This window comes from Panthera tigris, chromosome D4 (genome assembly GCF_018350195.1).
Source record: "Panthera tigris isolate Pti1 chromosome D4, P.tigris_Pti1_mat1.1, whole genome shotgun sequence".
Taxonomy (NCBI): domain Eukaryota; kingdom Metazoa; phylum Chordata; class Mammalia; order Carnivora; family Felidae; genus Panthera; species Panthera tigris.
The window spans coordinates 2781593-2809264 of record NC_056672.1 but is presented as its reverse complement, the minus strand read 5'-3'; the positions used below and the strand labels follow the sequence as shown (position 1 = coordinate 2809264).

At 50.8% G+C, this 27672-nt stretch overlaps 1 protein-coding gene across 1 annotated transcript in view; it reads left to right on the top strand.

Annotated features, from left to right (window-relative positions):
- Positions 1 to 25839, top strand: part of SHC3 (SHC adaptor protein 3) — a 98919-nt gene extending 73080 nt beyond the window's left edge. Inside the window, exons 8-12 of the mRNA XM_042964243.1 lie at positions 2668 to 2818; positions 3780 to 3867; positions 6366 to 6521; positions 9915 to 10210; positions 25448 to 25839. Coding sequence (XP_042820177.1) covers positions 2668 to 2818; positions 3780 to 3867; positions 6366 to 6521; positions 9915 to 10210; positions 25448 to 25576 — 820 coding nt within the window. The 3' untranslated portion in view covers positions 25577 to 25839. The remainder of the gene's footprint in view (positions 1 to 2667; positions 2819 to 3779; positions 3868 to 6365; positions 6522 to 9914; positions 10211 to 25447) is intronic.
- Positions 25840 to 27672: the final 1833 nt, after the last annotated feature.

The following is a 27672-nucleotide window of genomic DNA, read 5'->3' as shown; positions in this document are numbered from 1 at the left end:
ACAAAGAAGAGGGAGGGGCAGAGAGAGAGAGAGAGAGGCACAGAATCCCAAGCAGCCACCGCACTGTCAGTGCAGAGCTCAACACAGGGCTCGAACTCACAAACCGTGAGATTGTGACCTAAGCTGAAGTTGGATGCTTAACCGACTGAGCCACCCAACGGACGGTTGTTGTTTTACGTGTTCGGTGAAATAGTTCATACAAATACGAATTGTAAAACAACCTTCAGGATCTAGCATTGAGTTTCCTTCAGACATAAGAATATTCCATGCAGCATAAATAGTTAAAAGAAAGCCATGTGGGGGTGTATCAATAGTCCGTCCTTGATCGGACTTGCATAATGAAAGCCTCTTCTAAAGGTGTGTTCACTGCAAGGACTTGCATAATGAAAGCCTCTTCTAAAGGTGTGTTCACTGCAAACAAACCTTTATTTCTCCAAAATTCGCTTTTTCACTGTTGCTCTAAAGTCTGCAGCCCCGTTATGTGACTCAGGCACGAAGGCCTCGTTCACACCTCTGAGCTCTGCCCCTTTCCTGACTGGGTCATTCTCAGTCATTTTCTCACCTACTGGGAAGTGGCCTTTTTTATTTTTTTTTTTGGTTGTTTTTGGTGGGAAATTGCCTTTTTGTTTAGGTTGTTTTTGGTGGGGAGGGGCAGAGACAGAGGGAGAGAGAGAATCCCGAGCAGACTCCATGCCCAGCGAGGACCCTGACACGGGGCTCGATCTCATGATCGTGAGATCATGACCTGAACCAAAATCGAGAGTTGGACGCTTAACCGACTGAGCACCCCTGACGCCCCAGGGAGATTGCTTTTAAGGCGATTCATTTGGGAGGTGCCTGTGAGGACCCCACTTTTCCCCGTTGTCAAGCTTCCCTGCACTCAGACGGGCCTGTGTGTGGGAGGAGCAGTTAGAAAGTGTCAGTTCCTACCCCATATACACACCCACTCTCCATAAACTGTGTATACTGTGTATAAAATTTTAAAGTTCACTCGTTATCCTACTACTTGTCAATTACGTGTATAATGGGACCTAGCCATTAAAAAAAGGAGGCCGGTACATCTGTGCTCCCGGAATAAACCTCAAAAATCTGAAGTGCAGTGAAAAAGGATATGAAACACGGAAACTTTAAAACCGAACAAACAACATAGGTGTAGTTTGCAGATAACGCGCACGTGTACGACGCGTGTATAACACGTCAGGATATCCCACACCATCTCTGGAGTATCCGGGGACCAGGCGGCGGTGGGTGGGATTTAACTGTATTGGTGGGTGAGTCTGCTCCCTGACATTTCATAATGAAAACGTTCCAACAGACGGTGAGCCCCTGCACACACACCTACATGCCACCGCTCACATTTTACTGCTAATATGATGAATCTGTACACCCGTGATGAATTTTATTTCTTAAAAAAAAAAAGTGGGGCTCCTGGGTGGCTCAGTCAGTTGAGCGTCCGACTTTGGCTCGGGTCATGACCTCGTAGTTCAGGGGTTTGAGCCCCGTGTCGGGCTCTGTGCTGACAGCTCAGAGCCTGGAGCCTGTTTCAGACTTCTGTGTGTGTCTCTCTCTCCCCCTTTCCCATTCACACTCTGTCTCTCTCTCTCCCAAAAAATAAATAAACTGAAAAAAAATTTTTTTTAAGTAGGGGCGCCCGGGTGGCTCAGTCAATTAAGTGTCCGACTTTGGCTCAGGTCATGATCTCACGGTTCATGAGTTTGAGCCTCGCGTTGGGCTCTGTGCTGATAGCTCGGAGCCTGGAGCCTGTTTCAGCTTCTGTGTCTCCCTCTCCCTCTGCTCCTCCCCTGCTCACACGCTGCCTCTCTCTCAAAAATAAGTAAAGATTAAAAAAAAAATTATAAAACAAATTTTTTTTTAAAGTAGCAAAAGCCAATAGAGCAAAATGTTCACACTTACTGTCCATGGTGGATGCGTATCTTTTATGTTAATTATTATGCTTTTCTGTACTTCTGAAATTTACATAAAAGCCAGATAAATCTATAAAAATTATATGCACAAAAATGGGTGGGGAGCTCACTGAGTTGCCGTGCTCCTCTGAGAATACACTTAAGGTCAGAATTTTCTGTGTAGTTTTTTATATCATCAAGTTTGCCAAAGTTTTGGGGAAAGAAAATGAAGCAGGCAGGATCTTACCTGTTGAGAAGAACTTCAGCTCCAAATGCAGGTATGGACATAAAATTTCTTTAAAAAATATTTTTTTAACGTTTATTTATTATTAAGAGACAGAGAAAGAGCATGAGCATGGGAGGGGCAGAGAGAGGGGGAGACACAGAATCCGAAGCAGGCTCCAGGCTCTGAGCTGTCAGCACAGAGCCCGAGGCGGGGCTCGAACTCACAAACCACAAGATCATGACCTGAGCCAAGTAGGACGCTCAACCGACTGAGCCACCCAGGCGCCTCCAGTTATTAACATTTTAAACTTCTTCCCTGTTTCAAAGATGAGTGGAATTTTCCAGAAGGTAGGACAGCGATGAAGGCAGAAGTATCTGGCCAGCCCATTCATCTGCTTTTCATAGCTGAGATCTAGATAGTGAGGAGGCAGTGACTGAACTCTCTTTTCTGGGGTAGCAGGTCCTAACATTAGATTTGTTGGTTTTGACAAAAAACTCCACTTTTGGCTAAAGCCCTGGAAAACCCCTCTTCTAACAGAATGCAGAGTCTGGACGAGCCTTGGACTGAAGAGGAGGGGGATGGCTCAGACCACCCGTACTACAACAGCATCCCAAGCAAGGCGCCCCCTCCGGGGGGCTTTGTGGACGTGCGGCTGCAAGCCAGACCCCATGCCCCTGACGCGGCCCAGGTAAGTCCCACACCCCTGCCTGGGTCTGGCCCCTCGAGCACTTCCTTCCATTTTCTTCCACTGTGCTCACAGGCTGGCGTTCTGTCCGGTCTCTGGTGCAATAACTCACCTGCTCCCTCCCCTTGGATTACACACACAGACACATAGGGGAGGCTTTTGCTTTAACGTCCTAAGGCGTTAATCACATGTCTGGGAACTAGGTTGTGATTCTGGAGGTGCAAGTCTGGGGGGTCTCCTCTCCATCCCGGGGCGAATGCCATTATCCTGGGAGCTTCGTGAGGAGACGAAAGAGTTCAGGACTTTTCAAAGGCTCGGGGTGCTTTCTTTCCCCGAGAAGACAGTGGGTGCGGGCCCTTAAAATGATGAGCGTTTTATGAGCCTTCCCTTTTCTTCATTTCCCTGAGTTTTCCTCCAAATCAACACTGTTCCAGTAAGGCGATTGCTTTTTAGAGTTACCGCGTCTCTATTTCGTGACAGAATTTTGTGAGGTCACCCACCTTATGCAAATAATAATGACACTGACGAAAGTGGCAAAACAACACGGAAATCAAGCGTCCGCAGCTCTGACGCGGAGAGATGGACGGGGCGGACTTGCCCGGGTGTGATTGGCTGAGGGAGGTGCGTTCTGACGTACCTGAGCTTTACCCGAGGGCGCGTCGGTGATGTGGCCGCGAGTATGTAGGAGAGCCCCATTTTCGGTCACACTTAGGGAGGGCTGGTGGTGTGAAATGAAAACAAGGAGGGGCGCGTGTGGTTTTGATGAGACGCAGCCTCTTCCCCACACCCGTGCAAACGCGTTTCCCGAACCCTAATGCCAACCGCGAGGCAGGAAGGAAAAGGTGGGTGTGATTGGGGATGTGGCGGACCCGCCGTTGGGGTCCCTTCTACTGGGCTGTGGCTTTGGGGGATGGAGAAAGGGGAAGAGGCAGCTTTTCCTCTGGGCATTTACACACGTCTGTAGTTTGCAGGCAAAGAGCAGACGTACTACCAAGGGAGACACCTGGGAGAGCCGTTCGGCGAAGACTGGAAGCAAGCACCTGTCCGGCAAGGTGAGGGGCACGGCCAGGCGGGAGGGAAGAAGACACGGGAGCACGCGCTCCCGGCGGGGACTTCGTCCGGGGGCTGGCGGCGCACGTGTGAGGCGGCGAGACTGTCCAGGGTCAGCTTCGGGAGGGACGGAGCCCACACGCACTAGAGGTGGCGTGGATAATCAAGTCCCACGCGGACCCTGGGCGCTTTCAGGGGCGCTTCCCCATCGTGTCACGTCGACTGACGTGTCCCCACTTGCCACAGTTCGGCCGTGACCAGGAGCTAACAGTAGGCTCTGTACACCCGAGCGTGTCCGTGTGTGTGTTCTACGGGGTTCTTTCGACGTTCAGCTTCTTCCTGAACTCCCTCAGTAGCTCGGGGGTCCTGACCCCTGGCTGCTGACCCCTCAGGGTCTGAAGGAGAAGCAGCAACGGGGAATTAAGCTCTGATTTCTGATTAACGCGTCCACGTATGTATGTGTGACCATATTTTGGCTTCATGTCGAGGCCGTCCCCGCCGGGGAATAGATGACAATACATTTCTGGAACTGCCCCCTCGTGAGGCCGTTTCTGGCCTCACCTGCCCGAGCTAAGGGAGGACCCGTGTGTGGGGCCCTCAGTACAGCGTAAGGCCTGGTGGAGGCGGCCACGCAGCTCCAGCTCCCAGTAGGAAACACGTAGCAAACCAGAGTCCGAGCTGTGCCAGGAGCACCTTTTTTCTATGTTCTTACCTCTGTTCTACAGACATTTAAAAAGCATTTCTAGGGGCGCCCGGGGGGCTCAGTCGGTGGAATATCCGACTTCGGCTCAGGTCATGATCTCGCGGCTCGTGGGTTCGAGCCCCGTGTCAGGCTCTGTGCCGACAGCTCGGAGCCTGGAGTCCGCTTTGGATTCTGTGCCTCCCTGTCTCTCTGACCCTAACCCACTCGCATTCTGTCTCTGTCTCTCTCAAAAATAAATAAGCTTTAAAAGAAAATTTAAAAGTATTTCTATAACACGTGTGTGCTTGACCACATTAACAACTGCTAAGGACCAACGGAGACACATCGTTTACAGCAGATGCTGGCTGTTATTGAAAAGTATGTCAGGTTCACTTGAAAATGAGTCTCTCCTTGTGTGTTCCCATTCCACCCCCTCCCCCCACCCCGGCCAGATCAGGATCAGACAACGTAAGAGACTCCAAGGTAGAAATCCACCTGAGGGTCATATGTCTCAATGAATTTCAAGTTCTTAGTTGAAAGCAATAAATATCTTTTTTCCATCGGGTAAGAATATCCTCTGTTAATTTGCTGGCAGCCATTGTCCCTTACCAAAAATTAACACTCGGTGACCCCATGGTGGTGTGAATGCCCCCCTGTCCCCAGCTCTGCACCTGCCATGGTCTCAGTGGGAAAGGGCCATCGTCAGGAAAGTTACTTGTTGGGCTTTTGATCTTCTCCTTTTAAAACTTAGTTTGTAAAAAAAAAAAAAAAACCAAACAACAAACTTAGTTTGTAAAATCCTTCATACAGACTGATTTGCTCGCCACGTGCACGCATGCACACGCACACACACACACATGTGAGCGGCAAGGAGCCGCTGTGGAGCCAGGACATGTAACACAGGAGTGTCCCATGAAACATGAAGTCATACTCAGGAACAGGTGTAGACACACGAAGGACTTTTAACAGGACACCTGCGTCCTCTCGCAGTGCTGTGCTGCCCAAGCCCAACAACAGGCTCTGGGGAAAGCTTAAGAAGCCCTCTTGCCATCTGGATTGAGCCACCCGTGGAGTGTGAAAGGTGACTTCTCTCCAGAGACAGCGCTGCCAGAGGGCGGTGGTCCTGAGAGTCTGTCTGTGTAAGTGCGTCACAGACGGGGCTCCCGTGGCGACCCGAGCAAGTGGGATCAGGCACCACCATCACCCCTCGGGCCCCAGACCAGCCTTGGCACTCTCGTGGCACAGCTGAGAAGTCCCGTGGGGGCGCTGCCCCTGGGTGGGGTCCTCCATCACACGCCCACCCTGGGCCTCCTGCGTGGAGCCTGGGGCATGACGAGATGCTTCGTTTTGTAAGGAAGGGGCCGGGCATCGCGTGGCTAGAACGGAGTTGACTTACGAGGCGTCCGCTTACACCGAAAGGGAGAACAAGGCGATTTAATGAGGCTCATGGTTCTGCTGCTGCTACTTGCTCAGGGGGCTTTGTAAAGGGGACGAGGCACCCAGGCAGCTTCCGCCGTGGCGCATCTGCTCCGCTCACCGACCCCGGTCGGGGCCGGAGTCTCGGGCAGGCCTGTGCCGTCAGGGTGTCCATCCTCGGGGGCTGGCATCTTGACATGAAGGTGGGGAAATGGTCCCGGCCAAACACAACAGTGGTGACAGGGTCAGAAGAGGGGGATTTAGCCAGTGGGGACCCACAAGAAGAATTAGCTACCAGATAGCCCGTAGGAACGCCTCCGTGAAGTGTTGGGTGGCTTACGGATAGATGCGCGAATGGCCTTCCCCTCGTAAGAGAAAAGAGCGCTGGTTTTCTCGTTGCAGGGTCCTTGGACACCTACAGCCTGCCGGAAGGGAGAGCTCACGCGGGCCCCGGAGAAGCCCCCACCTACGTGAACGCCCAGCACATCCCGCCGCAGGCCACGCCGGCCTCCGGCAGCAGCGCGGAGAGCAGCCCACGGAAAGACCTCTTCGACATGAGTGGGTTTCTTTTCGCGTGTGGTTTTCTTGTCTTCCGGGGTTGCTTTCCACTGTCTGAAATCTTTGCCGCGACCGCACTTTCTGCTGGCAGGGTTTTGATTAACGGTGATGTGAATTACCGCCCCAGCTGAAAGAGGACCACCAGTGTGTGGTGGCCAGTCAGCACCGTGTAAGGCCTGCAGAAGCCACCGCATGGCCATGGCTCCACCTCACTTTTCTGGGTTATGCTTGGGCTTTTCAAGGCTTTGCACTTGGCCGACCTCTGCTTTGGGATGACAGCTCTCTCTGAAGTCCAGAGACAAAGCAGTTTCCCCCTCTGTGTGGAACTGACTTTCCTCTTGAAGATCTGTCTGCACATATCTCGAGATAAATGATACACACAAAAACGTCCTCATTCGTTTATTTACTTAAATGTCAATCAGCCGTTACGTGCCAAATACTGTATCAGTTGCTATGGATGCCAGTGTGAAATGGCATATCACAGGGCCTGTGGTCTGTTGAAAATGACCAACATAGAAGCAAGAAATGGTGATACGCCCTCTCGCGTGCACGCACGCATGCACACACACTCTCCCGTATTCCTGTCCAGTGAGCACCTAGTGTGTGTCTATACCCATCTACTTACTGGGGTCTACAGGAAGACAAAACAGAATCCCTACTCTCCTGGAGCTTGAACAACCCCTGTGCTGTAACTGGTAGCAGCAAGTGCCCTGAAGAAAAACAAACCAGGATGAGGAGTGTGATGGGAAGCTACTTAGCAGCGTAGTAACGTGTGCCCTGGACCTTCTGTTTGTCATGTAGACTGGGACAGCTAAATCATCCGTGAACTGAGTAACGAGAGTGGAAGTCATTGCTAAGGCATTTTGAGAGAGGCTTCCGAGTTCACAGAGAGCTTTACATCCCCATGTGGCTTTGGCGGTTCCCTGAGAACTTCACAGGGGAGGAAATGCCTTGATAATTTAACAAGTGCTGGGCATTCGTTCTTCTGTTTAATTTTCGCAACAGTCCTGCAGGTCCCTGCCATTATTATTTTTACCATTCCGTTATTATCACGATTTTACAGAGGAGAAAATGGAGAATCCTAGAGGTTCAGTAACTTTACCACTTGGTCAAGGCAGCCTTACTGGTTTGACGTGTGCTGTTTATGGTGATGGTGATGATTGATGGTGATGGTGATGGTGGTGGTGGTGGTGATGATGATGATGATGATGGTGGTGGTGGTGATGATGGTGGTGGTGGTGATGAGGGTGGTGATGGTGATGATGGTGGTGATGTTGATGGTGGTGGTGATGTTGATGGTGGTGGTGGTGATGATTGGTGATGGTGGTGATGATGGTGATGATGGTGGTGGTGATGATGGTGATGTTGATGGTCATGTGGTGGTGGTGATGGTGATTATGGTGGTGATGGAGATGATGGTGATGGTGACATTGATGGTGATTATTGGTGATGGTGGTGATGATGTGATGGTAATGGTGATGATGGTGGTGGTGGTGATGATGGTGGTGATGTTGATGGTGGTGGTGATGATGATGGTGGTGATGGTGATGATGTTGATGGTGGTGGTGATGATTGGTGATGGTGGTGATGATGGTGGTGATGGTGATGATAGTGGTGATGGTGATGGTGATGTTGATGGTGGTGGTGATGATGGTGATGTTGGTGGTGGTGGTGGTGATGATGGTAGTGATGGTGATGGTGGTGATGATGGTGATGATGGTGATGGTGGTGATGATGATGGTGATGTTGATGGTCATGTGGTGGTGGTGATGGTGATGGTGATGATGGTGATGGTGATGATGGTGGTGATGTTGATGGTGGTGGTGGTGATGATGGTGGTGGTGGTGATGATGATGGTCATGTGGTAGTGGTGATGGTGATGATGGTGATGGTGATGTTGATGGTGGTGATGGTGATGATGGTGATGGTGACGTTGATGGTGGTGGTGGTGATGATTAGTGATGGTGGTGATTATGGTGATGATGGTGATGGTGATGGTGATGATGGTGGTGGTGGTGATGATGGTGATGGTGGTGATGATGATGGTGGTGGTGGTGATGATGGTGGTGATGGTGGTGATGGTAGTGATGGTGATGGTGGTGATGATGGTTATAGTGCTGATGTGGCAATGGTGATAATGGTGGTGATGATGGTGATGATGAGGTTAATGATGGTGGTGACAATAGTGATGGTCTTGATAGTGATAATGGTGGTGGTGATGGTGCAGAAATGGTATAATACAACTTTCAACTACTCCAGGTAATCAGGAAGAAAAAGGATAAAAACAGAAAATCTAATTTTAGGCAATAGTTTTAACCTGTTTGTATGCTCAGATCTGTAAATGATTTAACAAGTATTAAAGCACCCCGACTTGGGTTTCATTTGTTCACCTCGCTTTTGCCCACCCTCTACTCATAATTGGTCTTATTCTGCAGCATTTGTTGAATACGTGTAGGGCGCAAACTACGTCCCAGGGACGATGTTGGAGCGTGGGGACGTCGTTGTGCCCAGGAGAGAACTGTTCCTGTTCTTGTGGTGCTTGCACTGTGCTGCTTTGGCCACGTGGTCCCATGTGCTCATCCTCACACCTGACACTTGTGTGGTGCCGTGGGCCTCTTCAGCACTTTCGTACATATTGCCTCATTTTGAGGTTTAATTAGATGTTCCTGGCGACTTCTTGTGCTGCTGTGTCTGTTCCTGTTAGAGCAGCGGACCTACCGTTCACTGACCCCGGGGTGGGAAGTGTGTCCTTGGGGGGCTTGTGGTCATGCCGGGTCTCAGATGCCCACACAGGAGCTTTTTTCCACAGAGAAATGAGTGAAGGCCAAGGAGAGGTGGGGCTCCTAACCCGGGCCGCGTCACACAAAAGGCACCCAATAAATGTCACTTTTCTTCTCTTTGAAAAATTTACCTTGATGCCAAGGTTTTGAAACAAACGTGTGATGGGCTGGGTATAGGTTTTGCAGTGACTCTAACTTTGCAGATTATCCTTTTCCCTGCATATTTCCAGGAGCAATGGCAGGTTTCCATTCAGAAGAAAACAAGTTTATTAAGAGGCTAGCCGATGTCCCAGAAAAGGTAGATGGAGGGCGATATGCACAGCCTCTCGCAGCGTGCAAAAGTGAAGTCATTCTGACCGGCTAGACGGAGGGTGTGCTTGAGTCCTTGGCACAGGTGCAGCGCCCAGCCGTCCTGGGAACACAGGCTCGTCAGAAAGAGTCGTGCCGGGGTTCGGCCTGTGCCTCCAAACACGGTCAATAGTACCAGCCAGTCGCCTTTCTGTAGGTTTGTTTCCGGTGGAAGTTGCCTCGGCTTTTCCATCGAGATCGCGTTGTGCATGTTATCATTTGCTCTTCGTGGGGTTGACTTGTTGCTGGCAATTGCTGTTGACAGAACCCTTTGAAGACGCTCTCAGGAACCAGTCCTCGGGGCCTGTGCTGAGCAAGGCGGCCTCCGTGGAGTGCATCAGCCCTGTCGCGCCCAGAGCCCCCGATGCCAAGATGCTGGCGGAGCTGGAACGGGAGCCTTGGTACCAAGGGGAGATGAGCCGGAAGGAGGCCGAGGGGCTGCTGAAGAACGACGGGGACTTCCTGGTCAGGAAGAGCGCCACCAACCCGGGCTCCTTCGTCCTCACCGGCATGCACAACGGCCAGGCCAAGCACCTGCTGCTCGTGGACCCAGAGGGCACGGTGAGTGCGGGAGGGACATGACCTGCCTCCTTAGAGCAGTCTCCCCTTGGCCTCTGGGCTGGGTGGCCACACTTTCCCTCTGCTGCCTGTGGGCACCTGCTGACGTCCTGACGGCCACTCCTCGGGGACCCGGCCGCCCAGGCACACAGGCCTGCACTTGGCTCGCGCTTGGAAACCTCATGAGGGCCCAGGGCAAAAGCTTTAACTCTGACGTCCTTTACAATAAGTACAAAAACGGAAAGTTTTCCTGTCCAATCCATTCATAGTGGATGAGGAAGTGCAGGGTTCCTGGGCTGCTAATATTGATCTCAAGTGTCTCCAAGAGTTCCTAGAGTAGAAGACGTGATGAAGCAGTAAACAGACCCCCTCTTAATTAGCTTCCCCCTTTCCCACTCGGGGACAGCGTGTGTGGCCATTCTTGGTGGTACAGTTGTGTCTGACGAACCGTGTGGGTCTGACTGAATTTCCCGTCTTCCAGTAGATAGATTGGATTTGATCTTGGCACAGTCTAAGAACTGCTAAGTTTAATAAACGTAATTACATTAACTGAACCATTAAATAAGTTCCAAGATTGTTGTGTAAAACCTTTTATCCAGTGAAAACACAGAAGCAGGTAGTTATCCGAACAGTAGATTAGAACATGGCCTGTCCTGATCGATGGGTAGGGACAAAGCCTCTGTCTTTGGTTGGACTTGAACACAGTTTAACCGTGTTTGGTGGGGGAGGGGAGAGTTGTTACGTCACATGATCTGCTGCTCCAGGGCGTCTGCACCTTGGCTCTCCGGACATCGACTCCGTGCCCCTCTCCACTCTCCACCAGGGCAACCCCCTCCCTAGGAACGTAATGTGAATCCTTCCAATCCACCTTCTTCGGTTGTGTGGTTTTTCCCACGGAGGTACATCAGGGAGAAGATACACTGTGTGTTTGTGCATTTCAGGAAGCTGCTAACACGGTCCTGCCCCTCAAATCCCATGTCAAACTCTGCATGTGTTTTTGAGATCCGTCTGTGGTGCTTTCTGTACACGGGATCGTCGCTTGGGTGGGCGGCCCGGCGGCCCCCATCCACGGCCACACGTCACTTGTGGAACATTCTCATGCAGGGCTGAAGGTGCTACGAAGTCTCCGTGCGTTTTCCCTGTGCCCACGATGGTCTTTCTGGGGCACATCCCGGGACCGGGGTTTTGGTCATAGGACGTGCACACACTTGGTTTCACCAGGGCTGTGCATTTGCTTCCAGAACGGCTGGACTACCAGGGGGCACGGCGGCCATGCACCAGGGTTCCCTCAGCCTCCTTGACATCATCCTCCCTGCGGGGTGAGTCCAAGACTCCGGGGAAGAGCATGTCCCAGTGTCGCCCTACGACCGCGCGTCCACAGGTTCTTCCAGTAAATGTTATGAGCCCACCTCCCCCCTGCTTCTCTTCTGATCTTCTCACCCAGCTCACTTCCTGAGTTTCTCAGCCATAGAATTTCCACATGAACCCTCCCATTTTTTCCCCCCGAATCTGATCATTTTGTCTGTGATGTTCTTCATCAAATGGAAGTTTCCCTTTTATGGTTTATGGCCTTGAGTTTTGTTTTGTTTTGTTTTGACTTGAGAGAGAGAGAGAGAGAGAGAGAGAGAAGGAGAGCAGGGGAGAGGGGCAGAGGGAGAGAGAGAATCCCAAGCAGGTTCCACAATTAGCACAGATCCTGACACAAGGCTCAAACCCATGAACCATGAAATCATGACCCGAGCCGAAATCAAGAGTCAGATGTTTAACCAACCTAGCCACCCAGGTGCCCCTGTGGTCTTGAGTTTTAAAAGATTTCCTCATGGGGCACCTGGGTGGCTCAGTCGGTTGAGCATCTGACTCTTGATTTCGGCTCAGGTCACGATCTCACGGTTTGTGAGTTTGAGCCCCCGCATCGGGCTCTCTGCACTGACCGTGCGGAGCCTGCTTGGGATTCTGTCTCTCCCTCTCTCTCTGCCCCTCCTTGTTCGTACTCTCTCTCTCTCAAAATAAATAAATAAACATTAGAAACATTTAAAAAGTAAACATAAAAGATTTCCTGACCTGCAGTCGTAGATGCACGTTGTTCCTCTGTGACTTCTGTGTTTGCTTATTTTTCGCAATTAGGTTCTAATTCTGACTAGAGTTACTTTGACAGTGACATAAGACAGGGACCCAGCATTCCTTAAATCTCCAGGTGGTGAGCCAGGCTTCTGTCCTATGGATACGCCTTGAGTTAACGTTCTCGGTGCTCTGTGTCCCTTGTTTTTCTCGAGAGTCTGCCCTGTCCTGTTGAGCAGACTGTTTAGTCCTGATATGAGTACCACATCGCGTGGTCACTCTGGCTTTGAAACGGTCTTAACATGTGGCAGTGTAAGTCCTTCCTCTTGAAACTCCTATTAGCATTCTCTTTTTAAGCTGTTCTCGGACCTCTATCCCTCTTTGCTGTGGTTTTGGAGTCCGTTTATCCCCCCACCGAGAACGCGTGCTGGGATTTTGGTAGGACCGGTGTTGAGTTCACGGATTAATTTCAGGGAGAGCTGACGGTTTTCAGCATTAAATCATCACATCCACGAACATGGCATGAGTCTCTACTTATTTAGTTTTAAGCTGTCCCTTGTTAGAATTTAAAAACTCTCTCCGGAAAGTTCTTGTGTTTCCTTTGTTTGGTTACTCCCTGGAGTGTCTGGTTTGAATTCTTGGCACAAGCGGTATGTGATTTTGGCCACGTTTTCTCAACAGTGACTGCTGCAGGGAGAGGAATGTGGTATGATCTTGTGCCCAGAAATCTTGCCGATGGCAGCGGTTTTACTGGAACAGCGGTCAGGCCGTGGCATACGTGGACAGTCGCGTCTCCTGCCTTCCGTTTCTGACCCCGTGGCACGCTCACCGGGGCGCCCTGGAGCGTTCACCAGGAGAGGGCGCCCTCGTCTCGTCCCCCGCCTGAAAGGGGATGTTGGCGGGTTTTGTTCTACTGAGGGTGACGTAAGCTCTGGGGGGTTGTCTTCGTCAGCCGAAGAAAGGACTTCATTCTCTGATTCATTCAGTCGCTCGACAGCTGTGCACCAAGTGACTGCTAAATCTGGGCACTGCTTTTGACACCTGGGATACGTCCGTGAGCAGGTTTAAGAGGACAGTTTCTGCTTGTGTGGAATTCATAGAAATTAGTTACCGGATTGCTTTTGTCATGTATAGGTATTGGATTTTATCAAATGCTGCTTCAGCATCAGCTGAAATAGTACAATAATCATGCGGGGTTTTTTCTGGAGTCTATTAATGTGGGGAGGGGGCAGTTACACAGGCAGATCCTTCTGACACTGTGTCCTGGCATATGCCCTGCTTGGTCCTGACGCAGCCGTCACGGGCCGCATTGCGGGATTTGGGCACCCGACACTTCCTCTTGGGTGTTTCTGGCTGCCCTTCACCCGTGAGGTCGGTCTTTGTTGCCTTGGCTGCCTTTTGCTTGTGTATGCTGGTCTGGTTTGGGGGCCAGGGGTATAGTCACCTTATAACAAGCTAGGGCGGCTGCAAATCAGAGAGGCCGTCCCTCTTCGTATGTCACATAGAGTGTCCTGGAGAGCCCCTGTTTCTGCACCACGATTCGTTGTGACCTTCAAGGCCTTGTCACACACAAGCACTCATTTATTTGTTCATTGGTTCGCTGACTGGTTCCCCCCACTGCCCTGTCACCCCTGTGAGAGTGGCAGCCTTAGTCACTGCATTACGCCCAGTACGTAGAATAGTGCCAGGCACATAGTAGGTGTTTAACGAGCACGTGATGGCGCCGATCGACCTCGGGCTTTTACGGGAGCCGAGGGCCCCCGCAGGCCACGTGGGAGCTGAGGGTCCCCTGCTGCTACAGATGCCTCATCACAGATAGGCGTCTCTAAACAGAATCAGCCCAGAGAGGTTTCCCTTTGCAAGGGCTGCTACCAATCCGTCTGTTGTTTTCTGAGACAAAATAGGAAAGAAAACACCTGAGCAAGGCTAAGAGAATGCGAAGATTTCAGTTGCAACATTTAGGTATTGTTGAGAAAAGAGAAGTTAACAGTTTAGCTACATTATGCCATCTCATAGAGCAAAGATGGTTAATGGGTCATATACTCAGTCCTTGTAGACAAAGGATTGATTGATGATTACGAAACGACACGTATTGGGGTGTCTGGGGGGCGCGGTCGGTTAAGCATCTGACTCTTGTTCCAGTCACGATCTCATAGTCAAGGGATCGAGCCCCACATCAGGCTCAGCACTGAGCATGAAGCCCGCTTGGGATTCTCTCTTTCTCTCTCTGTCCCTCCCCTTGCATCTCTCTCTCTCTCTCTCTCTCTCTCTCTCTCTCTCTCTCAAAAAAGGACATGTAGTATTACTACTAATATATTCTGCATTCCCAAACCAGTACCGAGGTAACGTGTAGGGGCACTTGGGTGGCTCAGTTGATGGACCACCTGTCGCTTCATCTCAGGGCTGTGAGTTCAAGCCCCACCTTGGGTGTGGAGCCTACTTACAAACATTTTTTTTTTTAAGATAATTTGGAAGGTGGGAGGGAAGGAAGCTGAAGGAATGTGGTTGAAGCAGGTGTTCTTGTAAGCCACGACCCCAGCTGTGCCGTCTACAAGACTTTAATTTCTAAGGGAAATCTGGCACCTCAGAGAAAATCAGTCACACCAACTAATAAGTGTTCTTTGGGGAGGCTTTTTGCTGGATCTGATGATCGAATTTAATTGATCCAGTGGAGGAGAGCTTCAGCTGAGAAAGACTTAATTACGAACGTAATGTCACTTCCTTGCTGTTAGGACACCAAAATAGACGATGAACACATTCTCTTCAATATTTATTCATCTGATTTTCATGGTAATTGGTTCGTCCCTGACTATAAAGGGGGAAACTTGGCAGAACACATTACTCGGAGAAATAAGGATGCAAAACAGTTCTGAGGCTATATTTACTGCAGCGTGTACGAACCTGCGTGCCTTCCCACTGCACACTGATCGTGCAAGACGAGGGCTCCCTGGGTCGCTGGAAACGCGGGTGACCGAGGAGCATGGAGGCGGGGCTCCTGAGCTCCCAGGCAGGTGTGGGGCAGCAGCTGCTCTGACCCCACCGACGGGCTCTGCAGAAACAGTGCCAGAGGTGGCGTCTGGAACGTCCTCACGGTGAGTTAGCCCTCTTGAGTCTAAGATGATGCCCAGAGGCACCCTTGGTCCATCCCCTTGGCCGGTAGGGCCAGCAGGGTGGGCCGGGTGCTGTGCTTGCTTTAGAATGAGCCACTTGCTGCACCCACACCCACACCCACACCCGCACCTGCACCCACACCTCCAGCACACCTGCGCTTGTTCCGTGGCTGGGTGTTCCATGGGCTTCCTGACCGCGGTCTCGGGAACGTGGCACATTGAGAGCACGTGCTGGGGCTTTGCATTCAGGACATCGGAAAACAGCAACCGGCCAACACCCCACACTTATTGGGATTTTATTTTATTCTGAGAGTAACTAAGAAAATAATCCCCCTCCATCCCTCCAGTCAAACAAGCCTTGTTGTTATTTTAAGTTTTCCTTTGTCTCCGGCAGACTAGGCGGTGCTGAATGGCCTGGGAAGCCTCACTGTTCTGAGCCAAGGGAGCTCGGTGCCCACTCACCCACTCTTGCCCCTCGGGTCCTTGGTTCGGCGACTCACATCCCGGGGCCCCCATCTTCCAGGCCTGTCCCTTCAACCCGGGGGCTCCATGGAGAAGAAGGGGATGGAGACGGTGGGGACGGTCAGTGGCCTCGTGGGAGAAGCCACACTCGGGCTGCCTTGCCGGTCGGAGTGCAGGATAGACTAGGGATGTACGAGCAGGGCCACTGGCCGCTGGCGGGTAAGGCCGTCGTGTCTTTTCACTTCTTACCAGCGTAACACCTGGAAAGTGTGACCAAGCGGATGTTACCTGCGGTCTTTGATGAGAAGTGACAGCCCAACCCAATCCCGGGGGAGCGGGGTGGTGCTCACGGCCAGGCTCAGGCTCCCTTTCGGAGTCCTTTCCTGGTGCTCAAACTGCTCTCAGTGGTTTCATGTCTTCTTCTTCTTTTTTAATGTTTATTTATTTTGAGAGAGAGAGAGAGAGAGAGAGAGAGAGAGAGAGAGAACAAGCAGAGGAGGGGCAGAGAGAGAGGGAGACGCAGAATCCGAAGCAGGTCTAGGCTCCGAGCTGGCAGCACAGAGCCCGACTCAGGGCTCGAACTCACAAACCGTGAGATCATGACCTGAGCCGAAGTCGGAAGCTCAACCTACTGAGCCCCCCGGGTGCCCCAACAGGTGTCCTTTCTTGATTCTCCCTGGAAACTAAAGCGTAGCCCATTTTTCGATTTTTGACAAGTGTTTTCATTTCCCAGGTTGTCTCTGCGCCTGTAAATACATCAAGCCTCTCTCTCCCCAGCAGCGCTCGTCGTGTCTGTGCGACCTCCCTGTCTCACCCTCTGTTTCTGTCAACAGCACTTTTAGTGTTTTCTGAATGCACAAAATAGAGACAGAAGCGTAATGAACTCCCGTGGTCCCGGTATTCGCTGCACAGTTTACCAATATTGTTCCGATCTCGATTCACCCGTCCGTTATTTTAGAGGGAACGGTAGCGTTTGGAAGTAGAGGACAGCGTTCTCCCACGGAATGATTTGCGAGTACCCTGCCCAAAGTCTCCGTCGCCCCCGGCCCCCGAGTGTGAGTGTGGTGCACACAGAATCGCGCCTTCGCCCTGATGGCGCCACTGCGGCCTGCTCCTGCTGACCCCCTTCCTGTCCCCTGGCCGCTCCTGGAACGGCCTTTACTGGAAAGGATCCGTTCAGAATCCCTCACCGCCTCGGGCTGTCCTGTGTCTTCAGTCCCCCTCACCTCAGGCTCCTGCTCAGTCCGGTTTTCTGACCTGTCCTCCGAGGCGGGGTCAGATTATGCATCTGGGTCACGCCGTCACGGAGACACTGCGCTGGGAGTGGTGTCCGTGAGTGTTCTCCTGGATGCCGGACGAAGGGGGCATCTGGCAGGCTTCGCCCCTGCACACTCTCGCCTTCCCTTGTAATTATTACATATTTGGGAGGAGGTACCCTGAAACTACATGAATCCACCTTTCCAGATGTTAAGTAATTTGTTTTCATCCGTGTGGATTCACAGCTGCCTGACTGTTCGGTGGCTTCTCACCGCGTCCCTTCAACGCTCTTCTTTGTCTTTGCTTCAAATACACACGGACGTCACGGGACCGTCTTCCTCCACTGCCGTTGGAGGCCTGGCCTGCTTGTTTTTCACGGGGAGACCAGGGTCTTCAAGTGGGGGTGCTGCCGCTCCCGTGTCCTCGAGATGGACGGATTGGTGCCGACAGATGCACACGCACGCACACGCGCACGCTCGTGTCTGTGTCCATTTGCGTGTCCATCTCTGGATGTTACAAGCGGTACGCTCGTGGTAATTCTTCCGATTCCAGTCTGATATCACAGGGTTCATCCGTTTTTCTTTTCCTGCATTTCTAAGTCTCTCCTCCAGCGATGAGAAGCCTGACCCCTTACCTTCGTATTTTCACCGACTTGGTTAACCCCCCATGTGTGAGGTGCACCCCCATCACAGCGGCCGCCCCTGCCCTCGCCCTGCGGGGGCGCCGGTTCCCCACCCAGCCGTTCCCCGGGGGCTCCCTTCCCCCTGAGCTCGCTCTGACCACCCCTCCTGGCTCTGATGCCCACGCGGGCCACCCACCTCCTGTCCTGTGTCCTCCTGTCACCTGTCCTGTGGTACACTCCTCACTGCCCCTGGACTCCAGTCTCCCACTGGGGACCACCGTGGCTGCCCCCCCCCACCCCCAGAGCACAGCACTTGTCTTCCTTGGCATTTGGACCGACCGTTCAGTCAGGAAGGAAGGGACTGGAGAGAAGGGGAGGGAGGGGCTTTCTGAAACATTTGATCGCATATCCAGGCATCCTGCAGTGCACTCCTCTTGTAAATATCTCAGCATCATTTCCACCAATAAGGGTATGAAGGCAACAACGACACGACATAGTTGTTATATCCAACAAAACTAAAGATAGTCGTTCAACATATTCAAATTTCCCTGATTATCTCAAAGATGTTGTGTGTATAGTACGTTTGTTGGAATCAGAATTCAAGCGTGGTCCATGTGGTCCATTTTGTGAGGTCTCTGAAGACTCTTACTCTGTTTTCCCTCCATCTCCGTGGACTCCAGTGGTTTCCTTGAACGACTAGATAACTTGTCTGTAGAATATCCCACACTGTGATTTGGGTTGTGGTGTCCCTATGTCACTTGTGCCCTGACCCCTGGCTCTTCTGTAAACTGGTAGACACAGAGACTTTAAAGGCAGCCTTAGCAGGATATACCTTACATACAGGCCCGTTTCAGGAGTACGATCCAGTGGGTTTTAGTGTATTCACAGACGTGTGCATCCATGACCACAGTCCGTCTGGAACATGTTTACCACCTACAAGAGAAATGCCTCTGCGTTCAGCTGTCACCCACCAGCCTCCCGTCGCCTAGTCTCCGTGGGTTTCTCCCTTCTGGAGCTCCCTCTGAATGGAATCCTATAAATACGTAGTCCTTTGTGACTAGCCTTTTTTACTGAGTGCAGTGTTTTCAAGGGTCATCCACGTTGTGGCGGGTGTCAGCACCTCATTCTTTTCTGTGGCCGAGGAACATTCCGCTCACGGACAGCCCATGCTTTATTCGTGATGGACATTTGGCTGTTACGAACATTGCCGCTAACATGACGTCCAAGTTCCTGTGTGGACGTGTGTTTTCATTTCTCTTGGACATATACCCAGGAGTGGATCTGTTAGGTCGTGGGGATGGCTCTGTAATCTGCCACCCGAGGGACCGTCACACAGTTTTTTTTCAAAGCAGCTGCACCATTTTACATTCCAACTAACAGGGTGCGAGGGCCCCGATTTCTCCGTGCCGTCTCCCACCCTTGTTATTATCTGGCGTTTGGATTCTGGCCATCCGTGTGGGCGGGCAGTGACAGACCACTGTGATTTTGATTTGCATTTCCCTCGTGACTAATAAGGTCAAGCATCTCTTTAGATACTTATTGGCTGTTTACTTCTTTGGACTAACGTCTGTTCGAATCCTTTGTCCATGTTTTTCTTCTTTTTCTTCATTTTTTTTTTGTTGTGGTAAAATACACAGAACATAAAATTTACCATCTAAGCCAGCTGTAAGGGTACAGTTCAGTGGTGTGGGTGGTGTGTGTGTAGTTGTACAACCAATATCCATCCCCAGAACTCTTTTTGTCTTGCAAATCTGAAACTCTGTCCCCATTAAATAATTCCCTGTCCCCTCCACCCCCAGCCCCTGGCATCCACCATTCCACTTTCTGTCTCTATGAATTTGACTCCTCTACGGACGTCATGTAAGCGGAGTCACAGCGCATTTGTCCTTCTGTGACTGGCCTGTTTCATGCTGTCCTTAGGGTTCATCCACGCTGGAGCACGTGTCAGGATCTCCTTCCTTCCTAAGGCTGCACAATATTCCATTGTGTGGATAGACCATATTTTGCCCATCCATTCATGTGTGGATGGACTTGTTGCTTCCACATTTTAACTATTGCAGGAAACGCTGCTTTTAATACAATGCACAGGTATCTCTTTGAGACCCTCCTTTGAGTTTCTTGGGTACACGTCTAGAAGGGGAATTGCTGAGTCATATGAGAATTCATTAACAAAATGTTTTTGAGAAGCCATCACACAGCCCACAGCGGCTGCACTATTTCACATTCCTGCCAATAGTGCACAAGGGCTCTAACGTCTCTTCCTCCTGGTCAACACCTGCTATTTTCTGGTTTGGGGATGGTGGTCATTCTCATGAGTGTGAGGTGGTATCTCAATTTGCATTTCTCTGATGATGAGGGTTGCAGAGCATCTTTTCATGTACTTATTGGCCATGTCATTTGGTCACATGGTCATTTATGTGTCTTCTTTGAGGAAATGGCAGTTCAAGTTCTTTGCCCATTTTTGAATCAGGTTGTCTATTTTTTATTATTGAGTTTTAGGAGTACTTTATATATTCTGGATATTCATCACTTATTAGATACACAAATTCCAAATTTATCCCCCCATCCTATAGGTTGCTTTTTTACTCTGTTGATAGTGTCTTTCATGCACAAAACTTTACAATTTTCATGACATCCAAATTGTCTGGTTTTTCTTTTGTTGCCTGGGAATTTGGTACCATATCCAAGAAACCATTGCAGATTCAGTGCCTTGAAGCTTTTGCCCTGAGTTTTCTTCTAAGAATTTTAGGCCTTACATTGAGATCTTGGATCCATTTGGAGTTAATTTTTGTATGTGGCATCAGCTACAGGCACTCTATTCTTTTGTATGTGGACACCCAGTTTCCCCAGCAGCATTTGTTGAAAAAATTGTCCCTTTCCTGTTGAATGGTCACAGCACCCTAGTCAAAAATCACTTGACCACATATGCAGGGGCTCATTTCTAGGCCCTCTGTTCTTTTCCACTGCCTTATATGCCTGTCTTTATATCAGTACCACACTGTTTTGATTACTGTAGCTTTGTAATTAGTTTTGAAATCCAGAAGTGTGAGTCCTCCAACTTCGTCAAATTTGTTGTGTTGGTCTTTTCAAAGAAGCTGCTTTTGGTTTCATTGCTTTTCTCTATTATTTTCCCATTCCCTATTTTATCTCTGCTTTAATCTTTATGCTGTCCTTTCTCCTGCTCAGTTCAGGGTTTTTAGTGTCTTCAGGTGGGACGTTAGGTTATTTGTGAGTCTCTAAATTTTCCTCCTGCTGTTGGGGAAAAGGAGTGCCCATGTGGGCAAGGTGTTGATTGGAAGGATGTAAGCAGCTGGCACTCACAGTCCCAAGCCTGACTCTTGGTGTTGCAGCCCCAGAGGGCTGATGTGAACCTGGCACTGTGTCTGTTGGGTCTAAGAAGGACCTGAGCCTCACCTTAATTTCAAACCTGGGAGAGGCCAAGCAATGTGGGTGGGTGGGTCTACATCCCGCTTGGGTTAGGTTGTATTTGGGCTTGAGCCTCTGGGAGTGGAGGGTCCGCCAGTGGATCCAGCCCAAGCTGAGACATTAGACAAAGAGCAGCAGGTCTGAGTGTGCAACCCGTTCCAATGGAACCAGATTTTAATCAGGAACTATCTTGTCTGATGGCTTTGCCACAGCTAGTGTGACCTTTTGGAAGGGGACGGATGTAATCATTCTGTCACTGGTTGAGTATACTTGTTAACGTACAATATCTCTAAATGGTATTTCTGACTACTGGGCACCTAATTTAAATGTTCCCTAGACAACTTGAACCCACAATACCTAAAGCAGAAGGTACGGCCCCCACCCCCTTGCCCAACTGCCCCATGGATTCCTTCCTGCAGCTCGCCCTGCCCCCAAACCTCAGCTACCAGCACCTCCTTCATCACATGTGTTTAGTTTTACAAGACCTGAATAGCTCAGTCAATTAAGCATCCAACTCTTGGTTTCGGCTCAGGTCGTGATCTCAGGGTTCAGGTTCGAGCCTCTCATCGGGCTCCATGCTGACAGTGTGGAGTGTGCTTGGGATCCTCTCTCTCTCCTCTCTCTTTGCTCCTCCCTGCTCACTCTCTATCCCTCTCTCTCTCAAAATAAACAAACATTAAAAAGAAAAGGAACCACCAAACTATCTTCTAAACTATCTGTCCCATTTTTCAATCCACCAGCAGTGACGAGAGTTCCCATTGCACACATCCTCACCAGCATTGGCAGTTGTCGGTGTTGTGGATTTTGGCCATTCTGATAGGTGTGTGGTGGCATCTCAGTGTTGTAACTTGTGTTTCCCTGGTGACTTGTGCTGTCGGGCATCTTTTCACGTACTTGTTTGCCACCTGTGCATCCTCTTTGCTGAGGTGTTTGTTAAGGTCTTTGCCCCATTTTTAAAATGTGGTTTTCTTAATGTTGGTATTAAGAGCTGTTTGTATATTTCAGAGACCGGTTCATTATCAGATGTGTCTTTTGCAAATACCTTCTCCCAGTCCGTGGCTGCTCTTCTCACTGTCTTGAAGGTGTCACTTGTGGATCGGACGTTTTTAATCTTGATGAAGTCCAGCTTATCGTTTCTTTCATTCACGAATCAGGCCTTTGATGTCTTATCTAGAAAGTCATCACCAAACCCATGGTCGCTAAAGTTCTCCCTGTGTTTTCTTTTAAGAGTTTAATAATTCTGCATTTTACATTTAAGTCTGTGATCCATTCTGAGTTAATTTTTTGAAGGGTGTAAGTTCTGATCTAGGCTTTCTGTAAAATATATGTGGACATCCCGGTGCTGCAGCATCGTTCACTGAAAATGCTGTCTTTGCCTTTTATTTCCTTTTTTGTCTTACTGCATTAACGAGGACTTCCATGATGGCGTTGAGGAGTGTGAGGCGAGACATCCTGGCCTTGTTCAAGTTTCTGATCATTAAGTAGGATGTTAGTGGTAGGATTTTTGTGGATGTCTTTATCAAGTGGAGGAAGTTTCACCCGTATTCCTAGTTTACTGAGAGCTTTTACCAAGAATTGGTTGAATTTTCTGTTTCCATTGATAAGATCATGGAGTTTTTGTCTTCACCCTAATGGTGTGATGGATTGTGTTGATTTCTGAATGGGGAAGCAGCCTTGCAGACCCAGGATAAATCCCCCTTGGTCATGGTGTATAGTTCTTCTTATACATTGTTGGATTCAATCCGTTAGTGTTTTGTTGAGGATTTTTGCATGTGTGTTCATAAGAGGTGCTGATCTGTAGTTTTCTTTTCCTGTAACGTCTTTGTTTGCTTTTGATGTTAGAGTCGTACTAGCCTCATAGAGTGAGTTAAGTGATATTATTTCTGCTTCTGTCTTCTGAATGAGATTGTGGGGACTTGGTAAATTTTGTCTTTAAGTGTTTGGTAGAGTTCACCAGTGAACCTATCTGGGCCTGGTGCTTTCTATGTTGGCAGATTATTCACTATTGATTCAATTTTTAAATAGCCACAGGTTTATTCAAACCATCTATTTCTTCTTGTAAGAGTTTTGTGAAGCTGTGTCTTTCAAGAAATGGGTCCGTTTTTAAGGAGTTATCAAATTTGTGGGCATAGAGTTATTTATAGTATTCTTTCATTATGCTTTTAAATTCCATGAGATCTGTAGTGATGACCCTTCTTTCATTTCCGATATTAGTAAGTGTCTTCTCTCATTTTTTTTCTTAGCCTGGCTAGAGGCTTATCAATTGTTATGTATCTTTTCGAAGGACCAGCTTTGGGGATCATTGATTTCTGTATTGATTTCCTGTTTCCAATGTCATTGGTCTCTGCTCTAATTTTTTCATTATTTCTTTCCTTATGCTTCCTGTGGATTTAATTTGTTCTTTTTTCTAGTTTCCTAAGGTAAAAGCTTAGAATACTGATTTCAGCTCTTTCTTCTTTTCTGACCCACATAGCAAGTGGGTCCATACAGATAGCTCTGTGGACTGCAGGTTCTCTGGGAAGAAGCCAGACTGGAGTTTCAGCAAGCATTGATGTGAATGGAGTGAACTGGCCTATTTAGGCAGTAAATTTATATCATATGACTCTTCATGGTTTTGTTTGTATGTGTGTGTTCATTGTGGCCCAGCCTTCATACCCCAAAGATGCCCACCAGGGGGCAGCTTGGGCAATATGTTGGAATCATGGGGGGGGGATCGAGAGACACACCGGTTGGCCGAGCCCCACCCCAAGCTCCTGGTGGGGTTGGCCTGGGCACGGGGTTACTGAACACTGTCTGGTGATTTGGACGTGAGTCCATGCTAAGACTGCTATCCCAGACACTGCCCTGTCATAAACCCTCTTTCATTCACCCCTGCTGCCCCAGAACTTCGATGAGTGTTCATCACTAAGAAGTGGGAATAAGAAGTCAGCGTCAAGGCAGCAGCCAACAGTAGTCTCAGGCTGAGTCCTGGGTGCCCCTCACCTCCCAGAAAGGGGCCTGCCCATGTCACCTCAGGGTCTTTCTGGGGTGGGGATTCTACAGAACTCAGGAGGATTAAACAGCCTTGATGAAAAGATGCCAAAATTTCTTGCAAAGAGATTCCTTTCCTAATGTGCCCATTGGGTCACATCCTTGGTGAGGCTCAGTGCCCAAGGGTCAGGAACCCCATGGCCCAGTGGGTCCCTGTCCCTCCATGCTTACAGACACCTGTGGGGAAGGGGGCCTACCTCAGTGTGGGACCCCAGGAGAACAGAGAACCCTCATTTCTAAGTTTCTACTGTTGCCTGTGGCTGCTATCTTGTAGATCCTAGAGCAGATGGCCGGGGTTGGGGGGGCTTTAATGGGCACACCTGGACTATAGATTTGGGGTGAGAATGAGATCAAGGCTGAAGGTTCAGAATAGGACATCCCATTGGTAGGTTGGTGGAAGGGAGAGACAAGAGTGGCCACATCAGGGGTGAGGATGGGATTAGAGGAAAGGAGAGAATACGGGGACAGGTAAGGAGGAAGAAACTAGATGTGCCCTCAGAGTCCCTGAGAGACAGGTGGGGGAGAGCTGTGGCCCAGGGAAGGGGGGGTCTCCAGAAATAAGGCTGGAGAGAGAGGTCAGACACCCAGGGCGTCCAAAAGCCATCATGAGGACCATCTAAGGGCTGGAGGGCCATCAGGTGTAGCCAGGCACCTGCTCCCTGGCCTGTCTCCCATCCCCTCAAAGGAGGCCACGGGGGCTGTGTCCACAGCAGCCGGGAGACTGTTCCTGGCCAGGTGTCCTCTGCCTTCTTCAAGTGTGGTCTACACTGGGAGTGTAGCAGCTCAGGGACCAAGGAGCAGGCCCGGTGAGCAGCGGGAAGTGGTGACCCTCCCCCACACCCCCACCCCACCCCCAGAGTTCACTTGCTCGGAGGCTGGCAGGCGGGCATTGCACCAAGAAACCAGGAGCGTGCTGTGCCGCCCCTGCGTCCCAGACAGGCTCGCCCCCAGTGTGGGAGACGGAAGGGCTACGTGGACCCCCTCTGGGTGCGAGTGCAGGACGGCCAGACGGGTCTTTCGAGGGCAGGAGAGGAGCAGGAGAGAAAAGGCTGGCAGCAGAGGGCAGGGTGGTTGCTGAAGGCACATGGCAGGTGACAGGCTGAATGACCGGCCAGTGACGATCACTGGGGACTTCGAAGACGTGTCCCTGAGAGAGCGCGGGGGCCCCGGGGAGGCTGCCGCTCCGGTTCTCGTGGTCTGGGGCTGGCTCCAAGCACGTGCGTTCTCTTTTCTCTGGCCGTGGGTCATGCATCCTGCCCTCTGTGTCCCTCCCAGGTCCGGACGAAGGACAGGGTCTTCGACAGCATCAGCCACCTCATCAACCACCACCTGGAGAACAGCCTGCCCATCGTCTCTGCTGGAAGCGAGCTCTGTCTCCAGCAGCCGGTGGAGAAGCCCCTGTGACCGGCCGGCCACCCCGTCCTGACCCTGCACCGGTGGTCAGGAGACCTGGTTCTTCCCGGGAAATGGGTACAGGGGCTATGGAAACTCGGGCAGCCGCCCACGGGCTCAGAGCCTTGTCCAAATGCCCCAGGAGGAAGGTGTCCGAAAAGTGCAAGTTTCATAAACTTGTCCTGATTTTCTCGTGTGCATATTAAAGGTGTACATACCTATACATCCTGTACAAATTAGCCCTCTATATTTATATTTTTTAAGACTAAGAAAGATGTAAGACTAATGTTCTGTGCTGTATGTTTTTAATGGAAAAAAAAGTTTGACTCTAGTTGTCCGGGCAAAAAATTTAATTCAACCGACCCATTCTCCTGAGAAATTCCCCTAGGAAGATGTGACCTGCAGTTTTACCCGATAAGCACAACACGGGGACTAGAAGCAGGCAGGAGGGTTTTAAAAATATGGAGTCGGCGCAGAAGAAGGCGGGCTGCCCCCCGAAAGGGCCTAGCTCTGGTCCCGGGGGCCGCCCCGCGGGGTGTTGGCGCCCCCTCCCTCCGCGATGACGCCCCCTGTCGCCCCCCAGGCCGTCTGCACTGCACCGTGAGCTCCCAGCTCCCACACCTGACACCTGGGGCCGCCGAACTGTCAACCCGGCCGTGTCGGTGGTGCCTGAGCACGGGAATCCCGTCCCCCTTGACCTCAGTTGTCCAGGGTCTCAAAGATCTTACTGCCGGATGTGGCACCAAAGGAGCCTCAGTGACCAACATCTTCACTGGCAAACTCTTCCATTGCTCCCATCTGTGTTACTGTGCGGGGCGGGGTCGGGGGAGGGGGGGCTGGCTGGGGCGAAGTCTTGGCTTCTGTGTCCTTCCAGCCAATCGATGATGGCAGGCCGCCGCGGTAGCTGCTAGTAAACCGTCCCTGCCCTGAATCCGACCGCGAAAAATGCACCGGTACGAGCTGCGTCGAAGGCAGATCTGACACGCGTGCTCCGTCCCGGAGACGTGTGCGTGGCCGTGGCTCTTGCCCCACGTTTGCCTGAGGTTGGTGACTCGGGCCCACGGGATCGGTCGGAGGTTTCCTGCTTCTCGAGTGGTCGGTGGGTTAGGTGGCTGGTTGTCTCTGCAGCAGATTTCCCAGTTGCTCCGTGGAAAGGGCCCGTGCCCCACGGAGCTCTTTGTCTCGGCCCCTTCCTTCGAGCTGAAGTACTGGGATTTCTTACGGGGTCATTCGGTGTCAGGAGGTCAACAGTGCCTGTAACTTTTAAAAAACGCCCGTGTTGACGTTACCGTGTGATTTTAACAGATGCTGTCTTTTAAAAGATAGAAGGATCCATTCGTTGGCCGGCCCCTTCTAATTGGTGCCACGGCACAGGCCCCCGTCCCGTGCGGCCCCACGGGGCGAGGCACCCTGGGTCAGAGCAACAGAAGGACTTTCCGCGCGCTTAGAGTGGGACGGTAATAAATTCGATGCTTCAAGAGTGAGGCGTTAAGGATGGATTTAAAAAATTCTGTTGAGTGAATCTGTGAAGTTCTAATGCTAAATGAACCCCATTTCTGTTCTTGGGGTGTGTGTGTCCAGGATGGAAGATGGGGTGAAGCTTGTGGGTGGCGGGGGAGTCGGGCAGCTCCACAGATGTGTGTGGGGCTTCTTAGGAGTTTTTGTCCTTTGAGGGTCCAGTGGGTCCAAGATGACGGTGGCTTCAGTCTTCTAGAATGTTCTGCCGTGGATTGGAACTAACGTAGGACCATCCGCCTCTTCCTGGAAAGAACAGTTCTGGTTTCAGTCACGGTGCGGATACTCTGCCCCAGGTCACTCGGAAGCAGTGGGAGCTGAAGGGGGTTGGGGTGGCATTGTTCAGGCTCCTGCCCTGTGACGACGCAGACGGGGCGGGGGTGGGAACCGCCCTGTGGCCCGTACCCCAGAGGCCTGCAGCCCTGCAGACGTACCGGAGGTCCCACCCCGGTGTGGGAGCGTCCACACATATAAAGATGGGTAAACTGACTTTTTAGTGCCCCACTGTGTCGTGTTAAGGGCACCTCCCAAATGCTAATGTTTCAGGGCAAAGTAGGAAGGGCTGGTTGGCGACCCCGAAGCCCTGAACACGT